Source organism: Oncorhynchus kisutch, linkage group LG7 (genome assembly GCF_002021735.2).
Source record: "Oncorhynchus kisutch isolate 150728-3 linkage group LG7, Okis_V2, whole genome shotgun sequence".
NCBI classification, from domain to species: Eukaryota; Metazoa; Chordata; class Actinopteri; order Salmoniformes; family Salmonidae; genus Oncorhynchus; species Oncorhynchus kisutch.
Genome location: NC_034180.2, coordinates 53,737,767 through 53,764,707, shown reverse-complemented (window position 1 = coordinate 53,764,707; position 26,941 = coordinate 53,737,767). Strand labels below are relative to the sequence as shown.

The window sequence follows — 26,941 nt, the reverse complement described above, 5'->3', positions numbered from 1 at the left end:
GAGGATATCCAACCCAGAGGATATCCAACCCAGAGGATATCCAACCCAGAGGTTATCCAACCCAGACGTTATCCAACCCAGAGGATATCCAACCCAGAGGATATCCAACCCAGAGGATATCCAACCCAGAGGTTATCCAACCCAGAGGATATCCAACCCAGAGGATATCCAACCCAGAGGATATCCAACCCAGAGGTTATCCAACCCAGAGGATATCCAACCCAGAGGATATCCAACCCAGACGTTATCCAACCCAGAGGATATCCAACCCAGACGTTATCCAACCAAGAGGATATCGAACCCAGAGGATATCCAACCCAGAGGATATCCAACCCAGAGGATATCCAACCCAGACGTTATCAAACCCAGAGGATATCCAACCCAGAGGATATCCAACCCAGAGGATATCCAACCCAGAGGATATCCAACCCAGAGGATATCCAACCCAGACGTTATCCAACCCAGAGGATATCCAACCCAGAGGATATCCAACCCAGAGGATATCCAACCCAGAGGTTATCCAACCCAGACGTTATCCAACCCAGAGGATATCCAACCCAGAGGATATCCAACCCAGAGGTTATCCAACCCAGAGGTTATCCAACCCAGAGGATATCCAACCCAGAGGTTATCCAACCCAGAGGATATCCAACCCAGAGGATATCCAACCCAGAGGATATCCAACCCAGAGGATATCCAACCCAGAGGTTATCCAACCCAGAGGATATCCAACCCAGAGGATATCCAACCCAGAGGTTATCCAACCCAGAGGATATCCAACCCAGACGTTATCCAACCCAGAGGATATCCAACCCAGAGGGTTTGATAACGAGCTATGTACAAAATTAAACACAACATGCAACAATTTCAAAGATTTTACTGAGTTACAGTTCATATGAGGAAATCAGTCAATTGAAATAAATTCATTGGGCCCTAATCTATGGATTTCACATACTGGGAATACAGATGTGCATCTGTTGGTCACAGATACCTAAAGAAAATAGGGGTGTGGATCAGAACACCAGTCAGTATCTGGTATGAGCACCACTTGCCTCATGCAGTGTGACACATCTCCTTCACACAGAGTTGATCAGGCTGTTGATTGTGGTCTGTGGAATGTTGTCCCACTCCTCTTCAACGGCTGTGCGAAGTTCCTGGATATTGGCAGGAACTGGAATACGCTGTCATACACGTCGATCCAGAGCATGCCAAACATGCTCAATGGGTGCCATGTCTGGTGAGTATGCAGGCCATGGAAGAACAGGGACATTTTCAGCTTCCAGGAATTGTGTACAGATCTTTGAGACATGGGGCCGTGCTTTATCATGCTGAAACATGAGGTGATGGCGGCAGATGAATGGCACGACAATGGGCCTCAGGATCTCGTCACGGTATCTCTGTTCATTCAAATTGCCATCAATAAAATGCAATTGTGTTCGTTGTCTGTAGCTTATGCCTGCCCATACCATGACCCCACCACCACCATTGGAGCACTCTGTTCACAAAGTTGACATCAGCAAACCGCTCGCCCACTGGATGGTCTGCCATCTGCCCAGAAACCATGTTTCATCCATGAAGAGCACACTTCTCCAGCGTTCCAGGGGTCATGAAAGTTGCCCATTGAAGTCAGTTACGATGCCGAAGTGCAGTCGGGTCAAGACCCCGGTGAGGACAACGAGCACACAGATGAGCTTCCCTGAGACGGTTTCTGACAGTTTGTGCAAAAATTATTCGGTTGTGCAAACCCATCAGCTGTCATGGGCTGGCGTGGTTACACGTGGTCTGCGGTTGTGAGACCGGTTGGATGTACTGCCAAATTCTCTAAACAACGTTGGAAGCGGCTTATGGTAGAGAAATTAACATTAAATTTTCTGGCAACAGCTCTGTTGGACATTACCTGCTGCCAAGATGCCAATGTCACGCTCCCTCAGAACTTCAGGCATCTGTGGCATTATGTTGTGTGACAAAACTGCACATTTTTAGAGTGGTCTTTTATTGTCCCCAGCACAAGGAACACCTGTGTAATGATTGTGCTGTTTAATCAGCTTCTTGATATGCCACACCTGTCAGGTGGATGGACTATTTTGGCAAAAGGAGAAATGCTCACTAACAGGGATGTAAACAAATGTGTGTGCAAAATTTGAGAGAAATCTGTTTTTTTTTGTGCTTATGAAACATTTCATTTATTTTTTAATTATTTTTTATTACTTTTATTTCAGCTCATGAAACATGGGACCAACACTTTACATGTTGAGTTTATATTTTTGTTCAGTATACTAGTGGTCAGTGTTTCAACCGCCAACAATTGCTAATAACCGCAACTGTCACACTCTGACCATTATTTGCGCTGTTTGTTCCTATGTTTTGTTTGGTCAGGGTGTGATATGAGTGGGCATTCTATGTTGCATGTCTAGTTAGTCCGTTTCTATGTGTTTTGGCCTGATATGGTTCTCAATCAGTGGCAGGTGTTTGTCGTTGTCTCTGATTGGGAACCATATTTAGGTAGCCTGTTTTGTATTGTGGTTCGTGGGTTATTGTCTATGTGATGTTGCATGATAGCACGGTAGTATGGGTAGTATGGGTAGTATGGGTAGTATGGGTAGTATGGGTAGTATGGGTAGTATGGGTAGTATGGGTAGTTTAGTTAGTTTGTTTGGTGTACTTTGTGTTTTTTTTGGTCTATAATTAAAAGTATGTATTCAAATCACGCTGCGCTTTGGTCTCTTCAATACGACGATCGTGACAGCAACCCCCTGACTACATAAGATAAAGTGAATCTGAGGCCTGCACCTGACACTAAACCCACTAATATAGAAAATGTGCTAGAGGCTACAGTGAGAGACACCAGAACCTTTTTCTTTTTGACAGGAAGTGCAAAATATATTTTGAATGACTTAAATATGTTTTCACTTATCATTCCCCGACATTTTGTTAGGCTATTTGTCTCTAATTAGATACATGCAGCTTCTCTTGTGTCATTATATGTTGCTCTAGAAGACTAAATCAACCATTTGCTCACCTGAATAATAGTTTTCATCTCTGTTTCAATTGCAGAGCAAAGACGTTTGGGGACCGGGGAAAAAATGTAAAAACGTTTCAGTGCAAATTTTCCCTAATGACATCAGTTTGACCGGTTGTAAGGAAATAGAATGTTGTGAAAGTGACCCAATATGTTTCTGATCAGATTTCAGGTTGGTTAGTATCCAATATTTTATGTGGTTGAAATACTATCAGCTTTTATGATTCTGATAAAGACAACACCTTTACAGACAGTCCCTAACTGTGATTGAAATACTATCAGCTTTTATGATGATGATAAAGATAGCACCTTTATAGAAGATCCCTAATTGTGATTGAAATACTATCAGATTTTATGATGCTGGTAAAGACAACACCTTTACAGACGGTCCCTAACTGTGATTGAAATACTATCAGCTTTTATGATGCTGATAAAGATAGCACCTTTACAGACGATCCCCAACTGCACATTCACATTCTGTCAAGATGCTGAAAGAAATCATATTTCTCCACTCCTGTTCCCGTGTAAAAACTTGTACCTACATTTAGTGTAGAATTTTAATGCAAGAAATGCTTGACTCTGCAGGAGGTGATATTAAAGGCTGAATGAGATGTTACAGACCGACAGTCAGTGTTCACATTTCAGTTTTCATTTATCACATCTGAACAAGTTCCATTGACGCGCCATAGACCCGTTTCAAGTCTCCGTCCTTGTGACTGTCGAATTGATATAGCGCCTCACAATCATCACATCATAACATACCCGTTATCATCCTCTTTAACCACGTCACCTAATCTTTCCCAAACATTACTATTCTGACCCTCCCTTCTCTTTGTTTTCTGTCAGTGCAAGAGGCAACACTACAGTCCCTGGTTCGAATCCAGGCTAAATCACATCCGGCTGTGATTGAGAGTCCCATAGGGTGGCACACAATTGGCCCAGCGTCGTCTGTGTTTGGCCGTGGTAGGACGTCATTGTAAATAAGAATTTGTTCTTTACTTACTTGCCTAGTTAAATAAAGGTGAAATAAAAATATAATAAAATATTTAAAAAATATTCAACTCTCCATTTCGCAGTTTTTCTCTTACTGAATTCAACTCTGACATTGTATCAGAGACAGCTGAGAGTCAGGGACTGTTCTGTACTTCCCAAGGAGAAGATGGAGGTAGACCTGCTGACCCAGCCAATCAGCAGGGTGTAACGTACTTCCTTAGCCAATCAGCAGAGAGTAAGCCAGTACCGTGTGAGAGATACAGAGCCAATCATACAAAGGTTTCGAGACAACTTGATGTTGCATTCATTCAAACTGAAGATATGCAAGGACAAAAACATCTAGAATCGATATGATACATGATACAGTGCTCAACAAAATTAGAAGAACTAGGAACAGCCCACTATCCCACAGATATACAGCCCACTATTCCACAGATATACAGCCCACTATCCCACAGATATACAGCCCACTATCCCACCAAGACTACCAGATATACAGCCCACTATCCCACTAAGACTACCAGATATACAGCCCACTATCCCACCAAGACCACCAGATATACAGCCCACTATCCCACAGATATACAGCCCACTATCCCACCAGAAATACAGCCCACTATCCCACAGATATACAGCCCACTATCCCACCAGATATACAGCCCACTATCCCACCAGATATACAGCCCACTATCCCACCAGATATACAGCCCACTATCCCACCAGATATACAGCCCACTATCCCACAGATATACAGCCCACTATCCCACCAGAAATACAGCCCACTATCCCACAGATATACAGCCCACTATCCCACCAGAAATACAGCCCACTATCCCACAGATATACAACCCACTATCCCACCAAGATATTCAGCCCACTATCCCACAGATTTCCAGCCCACTATCCCACAGATATACAACCCACTATCCCACCAAGATATACAGCCCACTATCCCACAGATATACAGCCCACTATCCCACAGATATACAGCCCACTATCCCACCAAGACTACCAGATATACAGCCCACTATCCCACCAAGACTACCAGATATACAGCCCACTATCCCACCAAGACCACCAGATATACAGCCCACTATCCCACCAAGACTACCAGATATACAGCCCACTATCCCACCAAGACAACCAGATATACAGCCCACTATCCCACCAAGACAACCAGATATACAGCCCACTATCCCACCAAGACAACCAGAAATACAGCCCACTATCCCACCAGGAATACAGCCCACTATCCCACCAAGACTACCAGATATACAGCCCACTATCCCACCAAGACCACCAGATATACAGCCCACTATCCCACCAAGACTACCAGATATACAGCCCACTATCCCACCAGATATACAGCCCACTATCCCACCAGATATACAGCCCACTATCCCACCAAGACTACCAGATATACAGCCCACTATCCCACAGATATACAACCCACTATCCCACCAGATATACAGCCCACTATCCCACCAGATATACAGTCCACTATCCCACCAGATATACAGCCCACTATCCCACCAAGACTACCAGATATACAGCCCACTATCTCACCAGATATACAGCCCACTATCCCACTAAGACCACCAGATATACAGCCCACTATCCCACTAAGACCACCAGATATACAGCCCACTATCCCACCAGATATACAGCCCACTATCCCACCAGATATACAGCCCACTATCCCACCAGATATACAGCCCACTATCCCACCAGATATACAGCCCACTATCCCACCAGATATACAGCCCACTATCCCACCAGATATACAACCCACTATCCCACCAGATATACAGCCCACTATCCCACCAATATATACAACCCACTATCCCACAGATATACAACCCACTATCCCACCAGATATACAGCCCACTATCCCACCAGATATACAGTCCACTATCCCACCAAGACCACCAAGATATACAGCCCAGTATCCCACCAAGACCACCAGATATACAGCCCACTATCCCACCAAGACTACCAGATATACAGCCCACTATCCCACCAAGACCACCAGAAATACAGCCCACTATCCCACCAAGACCACCAAGATATACAGCCCAGTATCCCACCAAGACTACCAGATATACAGCCCACTATCCCACCAAGACCACCAGATATACAGCCCACTATCCCACCAAGACCACCAGATATACAGCCCACTATCCCACCAAGACTACCAGATATACAGCCCACTATCCCACCAAGACTACCAGATATACAGCCCACTATCCCACCAGGAATACAGCCCACTATCCCACCAAGACTACCAGATATACAGCCCACTATCCCACCAAGACCACCAGATATACAGCCCACTATCCCACTAGATATACAGCCCACTATCCCACCAGATATACAGCCCACTATCCCACCAGATATACAGCCCACTATCCCACCAGATATACAGCCCACTATCCCACCAGGAATACAGCCCACTATCCCACCAAGACCACCAGATATACAGCCCACTATCCCACCAAGACTACCAGATATACAGCCCACTATCCCACCAAGACCACCAGAAATACAGCCCACTATCCCACCAAGACCACCAAGATATACAGCCCAGTATCCCACCAAGACTACCAGATATACAGCCCACTATCCCACCAAGACCACCAGATATACAGCCCACTATCCCACCAAGACCACCAGATATACAGCCCACTATCCCACCAAGACTACCAGATATACAGCCCACTATCCCACCAAGACTACCAGATATACAGCCCACTATCCCACCAGGAATACAGCCCACTATCCCACCAAGACTACCAGATATACAGCCCACTATCCCACCAAGACCACCAGATATACAGCCCACTATCCCACTAGATATACAGCCCACTATCCCACCAGATATACAGCCCACTATCCCACCAGATATACAGCCCACTATCCCTCCAGATATACAGCCCACTATCCCACCAGAAATACAGCCCACTATCCCACCAGAAACACAGCCCACTATCCCACCAGAAATACAGCCCACTATCCCACCAAGACTACCAGATATACAGCCCACTATCCCACCAAGACCACCAGATATACAGCCCACTATCCCACAGATATACAGCCCACTATCCCACCAAGACTACCAGATATACAGCCCACTATCCCACCAAGACTACCAGATATACAGCCCACTATCCCACCAGATATACAGCCCACTATCCCACCAGATATACAGCCCACTATCCCACCAAGACCACCAGATATACAGCCCACTATCCCACCAGATATACAGCCCACTATCCCACCAGATATACAGCCCACTATCCCACCAGAAATACAGCCCACTATCCCACCAGATATACAGCCCACTATCCCACAGATATACAGCCCACTATCCCACCAGATATACAGCCCACTATCCCACCAGATATACAGCCCACTATCCCACCAGATATACAGCCCACTATCCCACCAGATATACAGCCCACTATCCCACCAAGACTACCAGATATACAACCCACTATCCCACCAGAAATACAGCCCACTATCCCACCAGATATACAGCCCACTATCCCACAGATATACAGCCCACTATCCCACCAGATATACAGCCCACTATCCCACCAGATATACAGCCCACTATCCCACCAGATATACAGCCCACTATCCCACCAAGACTACCAGATATACAGCCCACTATCCCACCAAGACTACCAGATATACAGCCCACTATCCCACCAGAAATACAGCCCACTATCCCACCAGAAATACAGCCCACTATCCCACCAGATATACAGCCCACTATCCCACCAAGACTACCAGATATACAACCCACTATCCCACCAAGACTACCAGATATACAGCCCACTATCCCACCAGATATACAGCCCACTATCCCACCAGATATACAGCCCACTATCCCACCAAGACTACCAGATATACAACCCACTATCCCACCAGAAATACAGCCCACTATCCCACCAAGACTACCAAGATATACAGCCCACTATCCCACTAAGACTACCAGATATACAGCCCACTATCCCACCAGATATACAGCCCACTATCCCACTAAGACTACCAGATATACAGCCCACTATCCCACTAAGACTACCAGATATACAGCCCACTATCCCACCAAGACTACCAGATATACAGCCCACTATCCCACCAGAAATACAGCCCACTATCCCACCAGAAATACAGCCCACTATCCCACCAGATATACAGCCCACTATCCCACCAGATATACAGCCCACTATCCCACCAGATATACAGCCCACTATCCCACCAAGATATACAACCCACTAAATCCACCTGCGCCTATTTATGAAAAAGCCATTTTAGTCGAGTATAATATGTTATGACATTTGTGACAAAGAAGTGCTCACCATGACACGTATCTAACTTTAAAACAACCAGGGACATGGGACAAATCCATTAGGTCTTTTCATGAAATAGTAATTGGACATAATCACCAAGACTCACCATGACAGGTCCCATCTTCTGCCAGGGTGTATCCCAGAAGGCAGGGAGCGGAGCGGCTTACGACGGGGTAGCTGGGGGCCACAGGGGGGGCTGGAGGGGGTTGGAGAGGGTAGGGGTCTGGTTCTGGGAAGCCCAGGGAGGTGTCTGGGTAGGTGGCCTGGGACCTGCCTGCTCCTCCTCCTCCTCCTTCACCACCTCGGGGGTAGGTAGGCTGGCTGTACAGCCCCCGGGGGATGCAGAGATAGCCTCCGTTCTGGTTCACGCACTGCATGTCCCCTCTGCAGGCGTCTGGTACCATACGACACTCATCAATGTCTAACGAGGAAGGGACACCAGTTAAGGATACGAATAGGAGAACTTTATTGTTCCAGAGTGGAAAATTATCCTGTAAACAATCTGTCTCCAAAAACACAATGTGTAAAGATGCAAGATGGAAACTGTTCAAAACACAGCCTATTGACAGGCAGAATGGAGACTGTTCCAAACACAGCCTATTGACAGGCAGAATGGAGACTGTTCCAAACACAGCCTATTGACAGGCAGAATGGAGACTGTTCCAAACACAGCCTATTGACAGGCAGAATGGAGACTGTTCCAAACACAGCCTATTGACAGGCAGAATGGAGACTGTAGGTGTGTGTGGGGGAGGGGAGGGGAGGGGGGGCAGGAGTGATTAAACTCACCAACACATACTCTTGCCCTGCGATCATAGACGAACCCCTCTGTGCAGGTCTACGTGACAGAATAGGAAAGAGCAGATGGCCAAGCGCCTTATTCAGACAACCAGTGAGTGAAAGCAAACACTACGAAGTCAACTAATTCATCATTACAGTAGAAGCTTTTGTTGAGCTGCTTTTCATATTCATTTATTTTAATGAAGCACTTGGAACATTGCATTAACTCATTCATTTGTACATTATCTTGTTCATAGTTTATCATTTTCCACTGAAGCTGTAGCCTCCTACTGTCCATCACTACTCACTCTACTCTTTGTAGATGCAGGAATGAATGAAATGCGTGAAGATAGATGGACAGGAGGGCAGGCAGGCAGACGGGCAGACGGATGGGCAGACAGACAGGTAGGCAGACAGACAGGTAGGCAGGCAGGCAGACTGATAGATGGACAGGAGGGCAGACAGGCAGGCAGGCAGGCGGACGGGCAGATGGATGGGCAGACAGACACACAGACAGACAGACAGGCAGGCAGGCAGGCAGGCAGGCATGCAGACAGACAGACAGGTAGGCAGGCAGGCAGGCAGGCAGGCAGGCAGGCAGGCAGGCAGGCAGGCGTCTCAAGAAATACCATGAGGAATAAATGCATGAGTTACCTGGCCATATCCGGAGTGGATGCTACATAATGCCAACACCACAACTGTCAACATTCTGAAAAGATAGTTTTTTTTTTGTCAGAAATATACTTAATTCCACAAGGATGGATCATGCATGGCATAATCTCAATATTGGGCTCCTGTATTATTCAAATGGGACAAATATATATATATAAATATATATATAGGCTAAAGGCTGTTTTAAAAGGACCAGGATATATCAACCACTGCATATACCAGAGTAAGATTATATTGGTGACAAAAAAGTCAAATCTATAACTCTGTTTTACAACAAAACTTGAAACAACTTTTGTCACAACTATTTCACAACCCAACATCATTCACTAACCTTGCGTAAGTCCAGACATTCAAGCCACGTATGTCAGAAAACATGGTCTATGGATCCTGCCGATTAACTCAGAAGACCCGTGGATAATTTGTGGCAAGAAAGGTTTCAAACACTTTGCTACTGTTGTGAAGTCAAAAATCCAATGCGCATGTGGTGGGCTACTCTCGCCAGTCACACCGCCCAGACTACGTGAAAAAAACCTAAACCGGGATTTGATAAACAGCTATCCAGTCGACCGAAGCCTTGATATATGCCTCACCTTACGGGGAATGTCTTTTAAAAACGGTCTGGTCTATTTCCCCCGTCTCTCTAAACTGTACAGATAGTTTAGCAATGCAAATGACCGGGACAGGTCCTCGAGCACTTCTGACAACAGCTGGATTCAATCAAAGAGAGACAGCCCCCTCGAACCACCGCAGGAGAGGAGAGGGAGAAATGCCCCAGATGGGATATCAGAGGGCGCATTAATCCAGAGTGTGGGCCTACTTGAAAATATACTTATAATTATTGAAGAGCAGATCAACAGGACATGATTCTACAATGGGACTCTGAAGGCAGGCACAGTTCTGTTCTGTTGCATTCTATTGTTCTGTTCTATTCTGATTCTACAGCAAAGTGATTTTTTAATCTAATTTTATCATCTATTCACATGTTCTGATTATGTATTGACATGTAAAGGCTTGCCTCGGTCTGGGCCTGAGTCTCTGGGCTTTCACCACAGGCCATTCACTGTTACAACACCATTCACTGGTACAACACCATTCACTGTTACAACACCATTCACTGTTACTCTGTCACAACACCATTCACTGTTACTCTGTTACAACACCATTCACTGGTACAACACCATTCACTGTTACTCTGTTACAACACCATTCACTGTTACAGCACCATTCATTGTTACTCTGTTACAACACCATTCACTGTTACTCTCTTACAACACCATTCACTGGTACAACACCATTCACTGTTACTCTGTTACAACACCATTCACTGCTACAACACCATTCACTGTTACTCTGTTACAACACCATTCACTGTTACTCAGTCACAACACCATTCACTGTTACACAGTCACAACACCATTCACTGTGAACAACACCATTCACTGGTACAACACCATTCACTGGTACAACACCATTCACTGTTACTCAGTCACAACACCATTGACTGTTACAACACCATTCACTGGTACAACACCATTCACTGTTACTCAGTTACAACACCATTCACTGTTACTCAGTCACAACACCATTCACTGTTACTCAGTTACAACACCATTCACTGTTATAACACCATTCACTGTTACAACACCATTCACTGTTACAACACCATTCACGGTTACTCTGTCACAACACCATTCACTGGTACAACACCATTCACTGTCACAACACTATTCACTGTTACTCGGTCACATCACCATTCACTGTTACAACACCATTCACTGTTACAACACCATTCACTGTTACTCTGTCACAACACCATTCACTGGTACAACACCATTCACTGTTACAACACCATTCACTGTTACAACACCATTCACTGTTACTCAGTTACAACACCATTCACTGTTACTCAGTCACAACACCATTCACTGTTACTCAGTCACAACACCATTCACTGTTACTCTGTCACAACACCATTCACTGTTATAACACCATTCACTGTTACTCAGTCACAACACCATTCACTGTTACTCTCTTACAACACCATTCACTGGTACAACACCATTCACTGTTACTCTGTTACAACACCATTCACTGCTACAACACCATTCACTGTTACTCTGTTACAACACCATTCACTGTTACTCAGTCACAACACCATTCACTGTTACACAGTCACAACACCATTCACTGTGAACAACACCATTCACTGGTACAACACCATTCACTGGTACAACACCATTCACTGTTACTCAGTCACAACACCATTGACTGTTACAACACCATTCACTGGTACAACACCATTCACTGTTACTCAGTTACAACACCATTCACTGTTACTCAGTCACAACACCATTCACTGTTACTCAGTTACAACACCATTCACTGTTATAACACCATTCACTGTTACAACACCATTCACTGTTACAACACCATTCACGGTTACTCTGTCACAACACCATTCACTGGTACAACACCATTCACTGTCACAACACTATTCACTGTTACTCGGTCACATCACCATTCACTGTTACAACACCATTCACTGTTACAACACCATTCACTGTTACTCTGTCACAACACCATTCACTGGTACAACACCATTCACTGTTACAACACCATTCACTGTTACAACACCATTCACTGTTACTCAGTTACAACACCATTCACTGTTACTCAGTCACAACACCATTCACTGTTACTCTGTCACAACACCATTCACGGTTACTCTGTCACAACACCATTCACTGTTACTCAGTCACAACACCATTCACTGTTACTCTGTCACAACACCATTCACTGTTACTCAGTCACAACACCATTCACTTTTACAACACCATTCACTGGTACAACACCATTCACTGTTACAACACCATTCACAGTTACAACACCATTCACTGTCACAACACTATTCACTGTTACTCTGTTACAACACCATTCACTGTTACAACACCATTCACAGTTACAACACCATTCACTGTTACAGCACCATTCACTGTTACAACACCATTCACTGTTACAACACCATTCACTGTTACAACACTATTCACTGTTACAACACCATTCACTGTTACAGCACCATTCACTGGTACAACACCATTCACTGTTACAACACCATTCACTGTTACAACACCATTCACAGTTACAACACCATTCACTGTCACAACACTATTCACTGTTACTCTGTTACAACACCATTCACTGTTACAACACCATTCACAGTTACAACACCATTCACTGTCACAACACCATTCACTGTTACTCTGTTACAACACCATTCACTGTTACAACACCATTCACTGTTACTCTGTTACAACACCATTCACTGTTACTCTGTTACAACACCATTCACTGGTACAACACCATTCACTGTTACTCTGTTACAACACCATTCACTGTTACAACACCATTCACTGTTACTCTGTTACAACACCATTCACTGTTACAACACCATTCACTGTTACTCAGTCACAACACCATTCACTGTTACAACACCATTCACTGGTACAACACCATTCACTGGTACAACACCATTCACTGTTACTCAGTTACAACACCATTCACTGTTACTCAGTCACAACACCATTCACTGTTACTCAGTTACAACACCATTCACTGTTACAACACCATTCACTGTTACAACACCATTCACTGTTACAACACCATTCACTGTTACAACACCATTCACTGTTACAACACCATTCACTGTTACAACACCATTCACTGTCACAACACTATTCACTGTTACTCGGTCACATCACCATTCACTGTTACAACACCATTCACTGTTACAACACCATTCACTGTTACTCAGTTACAACACCATTCACTGTTACTCAGTCACAACACCATTCACTGTTACTCAGTTACAACACCATTCACTGTTACAACACCATTCACTGTTACAACACCAACACGCCTGCTCCCCGGTCCTGTCCCAGAAGCGGCCTGCTCCCTGGTCCTGGAATGGGCTTATTCCTCCAGGCTTGCCTGCCACCCGAGTTCCCATCGGACCCTGGCTTTTGGTGGCCCACCACGGTCCCTGACGTCTCCGCGTTTGTCGCAGCCTAAACTGTCTGTGCTCAGAAACAGACTCCTCGGCAAGCTCCAAATGGCCTCCTGCAACCTCTTCCTGTCCCTCACCGTCCCTGGTCACATATATCCCTGGACTTCATCACTGGTCTCCCTTCATCTGATGGCAACACCACTATCCTCACAGTGGTGGTCAGGTTTTCCAAAGCCAGCTATTTCATTCCCCTCCCTAAGCTACCGTCTGCCATGGCAACGGCCCTGCTCATGGTGCAGCATGTCTTCCGGTTGACATGGTCTCAGACCGTGGTCCTCAGTTCTCGTCCCGGTTCTGGAAGGCGTTCTGCACGTCGGCCAGCCCGTCCGCCGGGTTTCACCCCCAGTCTAATGGCCAGTCGGAGCGAGCTAATTAGGACCTAGAGACGACTCTTTGTTACCTTGTCTCCGCCAACCCCACCACCTGGAGCCAGCAACTAATGTGGCTAGAACACCCACACAACACCTTACCCTGCTCAGTGACTGGTCTCTCACCTTTTGAGTGTTTGATGGGTCATCAGTCCCCGCTCTTCCCTGAGCAAGAGGTCAACATACCCTCGGTCCACATGTTTGTCCGCCGCTGTCGCCATACCGGTCTGCTCTTCTCAACACCACCTCCAGATAGACGACAGGCAGTGGACCGCCACTGGACCCCAGCTCCCCGTTATCGTCTCAGGCAGAGGGCTGTCCACTTGGGATCTGCCCTTCCAGGTGGAGTCCCGCAAACTCTCCACCCGTTTTATCACCCCTTTCCCCATCTCTTAGACCTGCTGTTCGTCTTCTGTTGCCCCACACCCTCCGTATACATCCCACTTTTCATGTATCAAGGATTAAACCTCTGTCTCACAGCCGTCTGTCTCCTCTTTCCAGGCCCTGCCGTTCTGTATTTTTCTGACTCTGCCCTGGATTACCGACCCCTGACCTGTCATCTGCATGCCCCCTGTTTTGTTAATACACACCTGTTAATCGAACTGCATCTGGGACTAATCCTGAAGTCTGATATTTTTATTTTGTTTTACATTTATTTAACCAGGTAGGTTAGTTGAGAACACCTTTATTTAACCAGGTAGGCTAGTTGAGAACACCTTTATTTAACCAGGTAGGCTAGTTCAGAACACCTTTATTTAACCAGGTAGGCTAGTTGAGAACAAGTTCTCAATTGCAACTGCGACCTGGCCAAGATAAAGCAAAGCAGTTCGACACAAACAACAACACAGAGTAACACATGGAATAAACAAACATACAGTCAATAATACATTAGAAAAATGTATAGACAGCATGTACAAATGAGGTAGGATAAGAGAGGTAAGGCAATAAATAGCCATTGTGGTGAAGTAATTACAATATAGCAATTAAACACTGGTGTGGTAGGGTGTGCAGAAGATGAATGTGCAAGTAGAGATACTGGGGTGCAAAGGAGCAAGATAAATAAATAAATACAGTATGGGGATGAGGTAGATTGGACGGGCTGTTTACAGATGAGCTATGTACAGGTGCAGTGATCTGTGAGCTGCTCTGACAGCTTGTGCTTAAAGCTAGTGAGGGAGGTAAGAGTCTCCAGCTTCAGAGATTTTTGCAGTTCGTTCCAGTCATTGGCAGCAGAGAACTGGAAGGAGAGGCAGCCAAAGGAAGAATTGGCTTTGGGGGTGACCAGTGAGATATACCTGCTGGAGCGCGTGCTACGGGTGGGTGCTGCTATGGTGACCAGTGAGCTGAGATAAGGCGCGGCTTTACCGAGCAGAGACAATAGATAGAAGGGAACTGATGGGCGATTGACAGCTCATGCCCTGTTGCAAATCCCCCCTAGACTGTCAGGACAAAGGGATTCGTAACCCACGGGAGATCACTTGAAAGTATTAATTAAGAAGCTTGTTTCTAAAGTGGTTCTCCAAACAATAACACATATAATGATTAGAAAGGCAATATTTTATTTTAGAAAACAACCATAAATACATTCATTTATTGACTTCCTAAAAAGTGGCACTATTCACTGCTCTTCTCCCTAACCTTAAAAATCAACCGTATTAATTTCACATTAAAACAATCTATTAATTGCACATCATACCGATCCTTCAAATAAATACAAATGACCATCAGTAGGGGGCACAAGGGTCAGTGGAGTGGTTTCTCTTACTGAGACAACCCTGTCCAAATTAAAACCTTTGCAGGATTTTTTTTTCAAGCTATTTCTACTTTTTCTTTGCTTGATCTCTAAGGGAAGGCTATTCCATAGACAAATGCCTGTTTGGGAAAAACATGCTCCTTGCAGTACTGTTTACTCTTGGGATTTTACAAGACATAACATTAGCTGTGGTATTGTAACTGACTTGGTTATAAAAACCATATCAATGTGGTTTTTCATATAACCTGGGGCACAATCATTTAAGATGTCAAATATATGATTACATTTAAGTTGATCCGCTCTGGACTCCAAAGGCAACAAGCCCACAAGCCCACCTCCCGGACCCTATGTGGGTCCTAGAGAGACATTCAGCATATACCTGGTAACATTAATTTGCATGACCTGCATTCTCTTTTTCAGAGAGTAACACTATGCCAAGCAGTTCAGGCATAATCAAAATTACACTGAGTTGAGACAAGCAGTTTCTTAATTTTGATGTTAAAATATCAAGTGTTAATGATATAAACATTTCAATTTGTTCGCCATTTTACAAATCATTTTAGCAGCAATTTCGGTTGTCAGTCAACCAATCTCTAACAAAATGCAATTCCTTACTCAGGGTCTCCTCTATGTAAACTGTATCCTTCCCAGATACCAGCTGAATCATCAGCATAAAGCAGGACTTTACTGTATTTGGCATATCATTAACGCATATAAGACATAAGAGTGGCCCTAGAATGGATCCCTGTGGTACTCCAGAGGATATTTCTTTGGCCTCTGACAGAACATAATCAACTTTATACGTGTGTTCTGTTGGTCAGATGAGACCTAAACCAATTCACTGCTACATCATTTAGAAACATGCATTTCAGTTTCATCAGGAGAATATCATTGGTCCACAGTGTCAAAATCTTTCTGTAAGTCTAACATGACCATTCCTGTTTAGTTCCCCCTTCTCACTTTCCTGCTTATTGTGGTCAAAAAGGTGATTAAGGCAAGTATCAGTGGGAAGAGCTGTTCTAAAGCGAGACTGGAGTACATAAAGAAGTTTGTTCTCGAAAAGGTATCTCTCAAGTTGATTAAAAAATAAATCTCAACAACTTCGGATGAGGTGCTGAGGATTGACAGTAGGCCTAGTTAGTAGTAGTTGGCCTGTAGTTTCCTACATTTGTTGTACTGCTCTTCTTGGCTGTTTGGCCACCCTGGCTGTTTTCGAGATCATTGGGAAATGTACCACTACTAAAAGTTACGACATCGGCTCAATCCATGGCATTTCTACCTGCAACTTTCCGCAACGTTTGGTGGCTGAATGTGACCCAGCAGAGAATTAGAAGATAAATTAGTTACATATGTCCAAGTGCAGAATATTCAGACACTTTTTAATGCAAGTTAGGTAACTTTTCTGATATGCATAGGAGTTGCAGCTTATAGAGGCTAGTTGTTCTGAGTTGCAGCGTATAGAGGCTAGTTGTTCTGAGTTGCAGCGTATATAGAGGCTAGTTGTTCTGAGTTGCAGCGTATAGAGGCTAGTTGTTCTGAGTTGCAGCGTATAGAGGCTAGTTGTTCTGAGTTGCAGCGTATAGAGGCTAGTTGTTCTGAGTTGCAGCGTATAGAGTCTAGTTGTTCTGAGTTGCAGCGTATAGAGGCTAGTTGTTCTGAGTTGCAGCGTATATAGAGGCTAGTTGTTCTGAGTTGCAGCTTATAGAGAATTCTAGTTGTTCTGAGTTGCAGCGTATAGAGGCTAGTTGTTCTGAGTTGCAGCGTATACAGAGGCTAGTTGTTCTGAGTTGCAGCGTATAGAGGCTAGTTGTTCTGAGTTGCAGCGTATAGAGGCTAGTTGTTCTGAGTTGCAGCGTATAGAGGCTAGTTGTTCTGAGTTGCAGCGTATAGAGGCTAGTTGTTCTGAGTTGCAGCGTATAGAGGCTAGTTGTTCTGAGTTGCAGCGTATAGAGGCTAGTTGTTCTGAGTTGCAGCGTATAGAGGCTAGTTGTTCTGAGTTGCAGCGTATAGAGGCTAGTTGTTCTGAGTTGCAGCGTATAGAGGCTAGTTGTTCTGAGTTGCAGCGTATAGAGGCTAGTTGTTCTGAGTTGCAGCGTATAGAGGCTAGTTGTTCTGAGTTGCAGCGTATAGAGTCTAGTTGTTCTGAGTTGCAGCGTATAGAGGCTAGCCGTTCTGAGTTGCAGCGTATAGAGGCTAGTTGTTCTGAGTTGCAGCGTATAGAGGCTAGTTGTTCTGAGTTGCAGCGTATAGAGGCTAGCTGTTCTGAGTTGCAGCGTATAGAGGCTAGTTGTTCTGAGTTGCAGCGTATAGAGGCTAGTTGTTCTGAGTTGCAGCGTATAGAGACTAGTTGTTCTGAGTTGCACCGTATAGAGGCTAGTTGTTTTGAGTTGCAGCATATAGAGGCTAGTTGTTCTTTGCTGAACATTGTGTTGGTCAAGGTGTAAAATGGTGCAAATTCAAAATACCTGGAGATACGTGTAGAGATCATGAGGAATATAAAAATAATAAATCACTGGGTCTCTTAGGTATACGCTAGTGGTTAGAGCAGGTAGCCTAGTGGTTAGAGCAGGTAGCCTAGTGGTTAGAGCAGGTAGCCTAGTGGTTAGAGGCAGGTAGCCTAGTGGTTAGAGCAGGTAGCCTAGTAGTTAGAGCAGGTAGCCTAGTGGTTAGATGCAGGTAGCCTAGTGGTTAGAGGCAGGTAGCCTAGTGGTTAGAGCAGGTAGCCTAGTGGTTAGAGGCAGGTAGCCTAGTGGTTAGAGCAGGTAGCCTAGTGGTTAGAGCAGGTAGCCTAGTGGTTAGAGCAGGTAGCCTAGAGGTTAGAGCAGGTAGCCTAGTGGTTAGAGCAGGTAGCCTAGTGGTTAGAGCAGGTAGCCTAGTGGTTAGAGCAGGTAGCCTAGTGGTTAGAGGCAGGTAGCCTAGTGGTTAGAGCAGGTAACCTAGTGGTTAGAGCAGGTAGTCTAGTGGTTAGAGCAGGTAGCCTAGTGGTTAGAGGCAGGTAGCCTAGTGGTTAGAGCAGGTAGTCTAGTGGTTAGAGGCAGGTAGCCTAGTGGTTAGAGCAGGTAGCCTAGTGGTTAGAGGCAGGTAGCCTAGTGGTTAGAGCAGGTAGCCTAGTGGTTAGAGCAGGTAGCCTAGTGGTTAGAGCAGGTAGCCTAGAGGTTAGAGCAGGTAGCCTAGTGGTTAGAGCAGGTAGCCTAGTGGTTAGAGCAGGTAGCCTAGTGGTTAGAGCAGGTAGCCTAGTGGTTAGAGCAGGTAGCCTAGTGGTTAGAGGCAAGTAGTCTAGTGGTTAGAGGCAGGTAGCCAAGTGGTTAGAGGCAGGTAGCCTAGTGGTTAGAGGCAGGTAGCCTAGTGGTTTGAGGCAGGTAGCCTGGTGGTTAGAGACAGGTAGCCTAGTGGTTAGAGGCAGGTAGTCTAGTGGTTAGAGGCAGGTAGCCTAGTGGTTTGAGCCTGGTAGCCTAGTGGTTAGAGGCAGGTAGCCTAGTGGTCAGAGGCAGGTAGCCTAGTGGTCAGAGGCAGGTAGCCTAGTGGTTAGAGGCAGGTAGCCTAGTGGTTAGAGGCAGGTAGCCTAGTGATTAGAGGCAGGTAGCCTAGTGGTTAGAGCATTGGGCCAGTAACCGAAACATTGCTAGATCGAATCCCCGAGCTGACATCGTAAAACTCTGTCGTTCTGCCCCTGAACAAAGCAGTTAACCTGTTCCTAGGCCGTCATTGTAAAATAAGAATTTGTTCTTAACTAACTAGTTAAATTCAAAAATGCGTCCCAAAAGGCTCCTGATTCCTTATTTAGTTCACTACTTTTGACCGGAACCCTATGGGCCCTATTGTGAGGGGAAAATGTTGTTTGTGCTTTTCTAATGACCAAACTGGACTGGGTTCATCCAAGTGACTGATAGATTTTGCCTGGGATGGAATCCTCACTATCAGCATAAGTAATTTAGCAGTATGCACAAAACATTGCTTTGAGAACCGAAAAGGTGTTATCTCTCAGTTTCAAGGTCTCAGCTTTGAGAGAAGAAGGTAGAGGTATTGATCAGTCGCGTGCAGGAAGCAAACGTTAACGATGAATTCATTATGAATAATGTAAATCTTGCAAATTTAACACTAAGAGAACTAACGGGACTGCCCCGGCAGAGCTCCCGATCGACATGCACTATGGTGCATTAAGTTTGTTGGAACCTCTCCAGCTTCCTGATAATAATGATTAATTCAATATTGACTTCAGGTGGTAATGACACTATGTACAGAGAATAGGGTGTGATTCCAATAGACAATAGCTTCAACTCAAAAGGAGCAGACAACCCTATGTCATTACGGGGGATAGTAATACCTTTATTTTATCATAACAACCAACATAGGAAGTCACTGGTTCCAATCACGATTATCAGAGTCTCAGTTTTAAGGGTTTTCTAATCATCCAATTAATAATTTTGAACTTCAGTCTGAGCATCTTTAACACATGTTAAGGAGTACATGAATATATGTTAATCTATATTTTAATCTATATTTACCTTCGAGAAGCATCTGTCACATTCATTTGGCAGTAGTCGATTGTGGAGGACATTCGTACGAAAATGTAGAGCTAACTTCACAGAGTGGACAAGACATCACGTAAATCTTTCTAATGTGCAGTTTTTGTTATGTTTTTACAACTTTGTAAATATCTTTTTATATTTCTTAATTTACAAACCACAATCATAGAGTATACCTATCTGAACAGAAGAATTGGTAGGCACTTAAGGTAGTTCTGAAAGTACTGTCTTATTTTCCATATTTAAAGACACTTATCACCAATGTACAACGCACATACATACACATACACAGTACCAGTCAAAAGTTTGGACACCTGCTCATTCCAGGGTTTTTATTTTTTACCTCATTGTAGAATAATAGTGAAGACATCAAAACTATGAAATAACACATATGGAATGTGCAAAAAAAGTGTTAAACAAATGAAAATATATTTAATAATTGAGATTCTTCAAAGTAGCCACCCTTTGCCTTGATGACAGCTTGGCATTCTCTCAACCAGCTTCATGAGGTGGTCACTTGGAATGCATTTTAATTAACATGTGTGCCTTGTTAATTTGTGGAATTTATTTTCTTCTCAATGCGTTTGAGCCAATCAGTTGGGTTGTTACAAGGTAGGCATGGTATACAGAAGATAGCCCTATTTGGTAAAATACCAAGTCCATATTATGGCAAGAACAGCTCAGATAAGCAAAGAGAAATGACAGTCATTCATTACTTTAAGAAACGAAGGCCAGTCAATGAGGAAAATAACTTTCTTCAAGTTTCTTCAAGTGCAGTCACAAAAACCATTAATCCCTGTGATGAAACTGGCCCTCATGAGGACCGCCAAAGGAAAGGAAGACCCAGAATTACCTCTGCTGCAGAGGATATGTTCATTATAGTTACCAGCCTCAGATTGCAGCCCAAATAAATGCTTCACAGTTCAAGTAACAGACACATCTCAACATCTACTGTTCAGAGGAGACTGCATGAATCAGGCCTTCATGGTCAAATTGCTACAAAAGAACGACTACTAAAGGACACCAATAAGAAGAAGAGACTTGCTTGGGCCAAGAAACACAACCAATGGACATTAGACCGGTAGAAATCTGTCCTTTGGTCTGATGAGTACAAATTTGAGATTTTTGGTTCTAAACGCCATGTCTTTATGAGACGCAGAGTAGGTGAACGGATAATCTCTGCATGTATGGTTCCCACTGTGAAGCATGGAGGAGGAGGCGTGATGGTGTGAGGGTGCTTTGCTGGTGACACTGTCAGTGATTTATTTAGAAGTCAAAGGCACACTTAACCAGCATGGCTACCACAGCATTCTGCAGCGATACGCCATCCCATCTGGTTTCCGAATATAACTTGTTTTTCAACAGGACAATGACCCAACACACCTCCAGGCTATGTGTAAGAGCTATTTTACCAAGGAGAGTGATGAGTGCTCCATCAGATGACCTCCACAATCACCCGACCTCAACCCAATCGAGATGGTTTGGGATGAGTTGGACTGCAGAGTGAAGGAAAAGCAGCCAACAAGTGCTCAGCATATGTGGGAACTCCTTCAAGACTGTTGGAAAAGCATTCCAGGTGAAGTTGGTTGAGAGAACGCCAAGAGTGTGCCAAGCTGTCATCAAGGCAAAGGGTGGCTACTTTGAAGAATCTAAAATGTAACATATATTTAGATTTGTTTAACACTTTTTTTTGGTTACTACATGACTCCATATGTGTTATTTCATTGTTTCGATGTCTTTTACTTTCATTCAACAAAAAAAAAGTGAAAATAAAGACAAACCCTTGAATGAGTGTTCTAAAACTTTTGACTGGTACCATACACACACACACACACACACACACACACACACACACACACACACACACACACACACACACACATATAATTGCACAGTAAGTTAATAAACAATAAGGTGCTTTTTGGAACAAAGCCATAGTCAAGCAATCTGGTCAAACCACAGCCTGCTATTACCAGCTTTACCACAGTAATGGCCGTGTGGCTGATCACCATCTCTCTGTCTGGGAAAACAGAAGATTTATCAGACATGGTCTGGATGGTTACACCAGATGCATAGGAGCAGTAACACGTTAAAATCTCTACCGCATTGCTGTTGCCAGGAAGCATCGGGCAAGCCTTGCATCAGATCAGACAGTCGGCGATCCAAATGGCACCCTATTCCCTACATAGTGCACTACCTTTATAGAACCCTATTCCCTACATAGTGCACTACTTTATAGAACCCTATTCCCTACATAGTGCACTACCTTTATAGAACCCTATTCCCTACATAGTGCACTACCTTTATAGAACCCTATTCCCTACATAGTGCACTACCTTTGACCAGGCACCATAAGGCTCAGGTCAAAAGTAGGGATTAGGGTGCTATTTGGGCCAGAACCAGAGTTTAGGCCTATGGCTTAAAAATTCAATTAAAATAATACAAAACGTATATTCCTACATCTCCAATTTGTCCAAACAGTGACGGGTTGAAATAGAGCCGAGACGTTCTCCCTCACGTTCTTTTGCACAGCCATAAAACATTCCCTCTTTGTTCAATACTGTCTGTCTGTAACAATACCATGGCAGAAAAAGTTACACAGACTAAAGTGAATGGGACACTCAGGGCATTGAGTCCTGATCGTCTCCTTAATATAGCCAACGGAATGGATCCTTCTTTAGTAAATTTAAAGACTATTTCAACCCCTTTCTAAAAAATAAAAAATAAACTATTTCAATTCCTTTCTAAAAAACAATTAAAAAAAAAAGACTATTTCAACCTCTTTCTAAAAAAGAAATATATATATTTTTTTAAAAGGACAACAAACTGTCAGTGAATCAGACAGGGTGACATGACCTGCTGTGTGGAAGCTCGTGACATCACTGAGTTACTGTTGGAAGAAAGGAGAACAGTAATAACGGTCCTCCTCCATCTCAGTCTATTGTTGTGTCTTCATTCTTCCTGATTGGATGAGGAGCTCTGATTGACAGGCCGTGGCTCCAATCACTGCTTGAGTAAGTCTTTGAGCACCTGCCCTCCGTTCTCGGCAGAGACAGACACAGGCGTGAAGGTGGGAAGGTTGTCTGAGATAGTTTCATCGGGAGGTGGTGTCCTTCCGACCCACTGGAACTACCACTCCCATGATGCATCAGTGGCACGGCCGCAGAGTGGGGAGCTAGGAAAGGGTTGGACTCCCTTGCTGCTTTCTATCCCCTGCCGGCTGCCACCCCTCCTAGGAGAAAACAGAGGTCAGAGGTTAGAGGTTAGAGGTTAAAGGTCGGATGAAGCTGGAGATGACAGGCTGAGATGGCAGTAGAGCTCTGCTACCCGACCCAAGCCTGACGGGCTGGCACTAACATCGGGTCAGGGCCTGTTTTCTCATCAATAAATAGGGTACAGGTAGGGCTCGGGTATCACTGGTATGCATGGTGGTATGCTGCTATATGGCGTTTGGCAACTAACTAAGGTGCAATACCACCACCAACTGGACTGGACTGTGGACCTCAGTTCATCTTTCAATCAGCCGCGTAGGTATATGCTCTTAACAACCAATGAGATGGAAGAGGCGGGACAAGGATCACAAATAGAATCAAGTTCTATATTAGTGCCTGGCAACGCAGACGCTCGTTGACACTCGCAAGGAGTTTGGATGAAATGATTAAATAACGTGTACATTTATAATGCAACACTTGCGCACCTAACGCTCAGTGTGGTCCGCATGTAACAGTGAAATGCTTACTTACAGGCCCTTCCCAACAATGGAGAGAGAAAGAAAATGGAGAAATACTAGAAAAGTAATAACACGTAATAAAAAGTATTAATTAACACACAATGAATAACAATAACTTGGTTATATACAGTTGAAGTCGGAAGTTTACATGCACCTTAGCCAAATACATTTAAACTCTTTTTTTCACTCTCTTTTTCACAATCTCTGAAATTTAGGTCAGTTAGAATCACCACTTTATTTTAAGAATGTGAAATGTCAGAATAATAGTTGAGAGAATGATTTATTTCAGCTTTTATTTATTTCATCACATTCCCAGTGGGTCAGAAGTTTACATACACTCAATTAGTATTTGGTAGCATTGCCTTTAAATGGTGTAACTTGGGTCAAACGTTTCGGGTAGCCTTCCACAAGCTTCCCACAATAAGTTGGGTGAATTTTGGCCCAGTCCTCCTGACAGAGCTGGTGTAACTAAGTCAGGTTTGTAGGCCTCCTTGCTCGCACATGCTTTTTCAGTTCTGCCCACAAATTTGCTATGGAATTGAGGTCAGGGCTTTGTGATGGCCACTCCAATACCTTGACTTTGATGTCTTTAAGCCATTTTGCCACAACTTTGTAAGTATGCTTGGGGTCATTGTCCATCTGGAAGACCCATTTGTGCCCAAGCTTTAACTTCCTGACTGATGTCTTGAAATGTTGCTTGAGATGTTGCTTCAATATAAACACATAATTTTCCACCTCATGATGCCATCTATTGTGTGAAGTGCACCAGTCTCCTTCCTGAGCGGTATGATGGCTGCTTGATCCCATGGTGTTTATACTTGCGTACTATTGTTTGTACAGATGAACGTGGTACCTTCAGGCGTTTGGAAATTGCTGCCAAGGATGAACCAGACTTGTGGAGGTCTACAATTTTTTTTCTGATTTATTTTGATTTTCCCATGATGTCAAGCAAAGAGGCACTGAGTTTGAAGGTAGGACTTGAAATACATCCACAGATACACCTCCAATTGACTCAAATGATGTCAATTAGCCTATCAGAAGCTTCTAAAGCCATGACATCATTTTCTGGAATTTTCCAAGCTGTTTAAAGGCCCAGTCAACTCAGTGTACGTAAACTTCTGACCCACTGGAATTGTGATACAGTGAATTATAAGTTAAATAATCTGTCTGTAAACAATTGTTGGAAAAATGACTTGTGTCATGCACAAAGTAGATGTCCTAACCGACTTGCCAAAACTATAGTTTATTAACAAGAAATATGTGGAGTGGTTGAAAAACAAGTTTTAATGACTCCAACCTAAGTGTATGTAAACTTCTGACTTCAACTGGACATGTGGTACCAGTACCGAGTCGAGGTAATTGATAATGATAATAATAATAATATAATAATATAAAATATAAAAATAATATCGATATGTTTAACTAGGAATAAAATTACAGTAGCGTGTTACGTGTTACGTGTTACGTGTTACGTGTTACGTGTTACGTGTTGCGTGTTGCGTGTTGCGTGTTACGTGTTACGTGTTACGTGTTACGTGTTGCGTGTTGCGTGTTGCGTGTTGCGTGTTACGTGTTACGTGTTACGTGTTACGTGTTACGTGTTACGTGTTACGTGATGAGCAAAAAGGTTCAACGCAGATAGTAGTTTAAAGTGACTAGTTAAAAAAATATATATATATATATTTCACCTTTATTTAACCAGGTAGGCTAGTTGAGAACACCTTTATTTAACCAGGTAGGCTAGTTGAGAACACCTTTATTTAACCAGGTAGGCTAGTTGAGAACACCTTTATTTAACCAGGTAGGCTAGTTGAGAACACCTTTATTTAACCAAGTAGGCTAGTTGAGAACACCTTTATTTAACCAGGTAGGCTAGTTGAGAACAAGTTCTCATTTGCAACTGTGACCTGGCCAAGATAAAGCATAGCAGTGTGAACAGACAACACAGAGTTACACAATGGAGTAAACAATTAACAAGTCAATAACACAGTAGAAAAAAAAGGGGAGTCTATATACATTGTGTGCAAAAGGCATGAGGAGGTAGGCGAATAATTACAATTTTGCAGATTAACACTGGAGTGATAAATGATCAGATGGTCATGTACAGGTAGAGATATTGGTGTGCAAAAGAGCAGAAAAGTAAATAAATAAAAACAGTATGGGGATGAGGTAGGTAAAAATGGGTGGGCTATTTACCGATAGACTATGTACAGCTGCAGCGATCGGTTAGCTGCTCAGATAGCAGATGTTTGAAGTTGGTGAGGGAAATAAAAGCCTCCAACTTCAGCGATTTTTGCAATTCGTTCCAGTCACAGGCAGCAGAGAACTGGAACGAAAGGCGGCCAAATGAGGTGTTGGCTTTAGGGATGATCAGTGAGATGCACCTGCTGGAGCGCGTGCTACGGATGGGTGTTGCCATCGTGACCAGTGAACTGAGATAAGGCGGAGCTTTACCTAGCATGGACATGTAGATGACTTGGATGACCTAGTGATACATGTATTACAAAAAGATGGCAAGATGCAGTAGATGGCATAGTTTAAAGTGGCTAGTGATACATTTTTTACATGTATGGCAGCAGCCACTCAATGTTAGTGGTGGCTGTTTAACAGTCTGATGGCCTTGAGATAGAAGCTGTTTTTCAGTCTCTCGGTCCCAGCTTTGATGCACCTGTACTGACCTCA

General features: G+C 43.9%; 1 protein-coding gene across 2 annotated transcripts in view; it reads right to left on the bottom strand.

The window, feature by feature from the left end:
• fbln5 (fibulin 5) overlaps nt 1-10,569 on the bottom strand; it is a 70,376-nt gene extending 59,807 nt beyond the window's left edge. The window contains exons 1-4 of one of the 2 annotated variants that reach the window (XM_031829341.1): nt 10,151-10,569; nt 9,802-9,856; nt 9,157-9,205; nt 8,474-8,788 (exon numbers count right to left, since the gene is read on the bottom strand). In XM_031829341.1, the coding sequence (XP_031685201.1) occupies nt 8,474-8,788; nt 9,157-9,205; nt 9,802-9,856; nt 10,151-10,194 (463 nt within the window). In that variant the 5' untranslated portion in view covers nt 10,195-10,569. The remainder of the gene's footprint in view (nt 1-8,473; nt 8,789-9,156; nt 9,206-9,801; nt 9,857-10,150) is intronic. The other variant, XM_031829340.1, reaches the window with a different exon arrangement.
• Nucleotides 10,570-26,941: the final 16,372 nt, after the last annotated feature.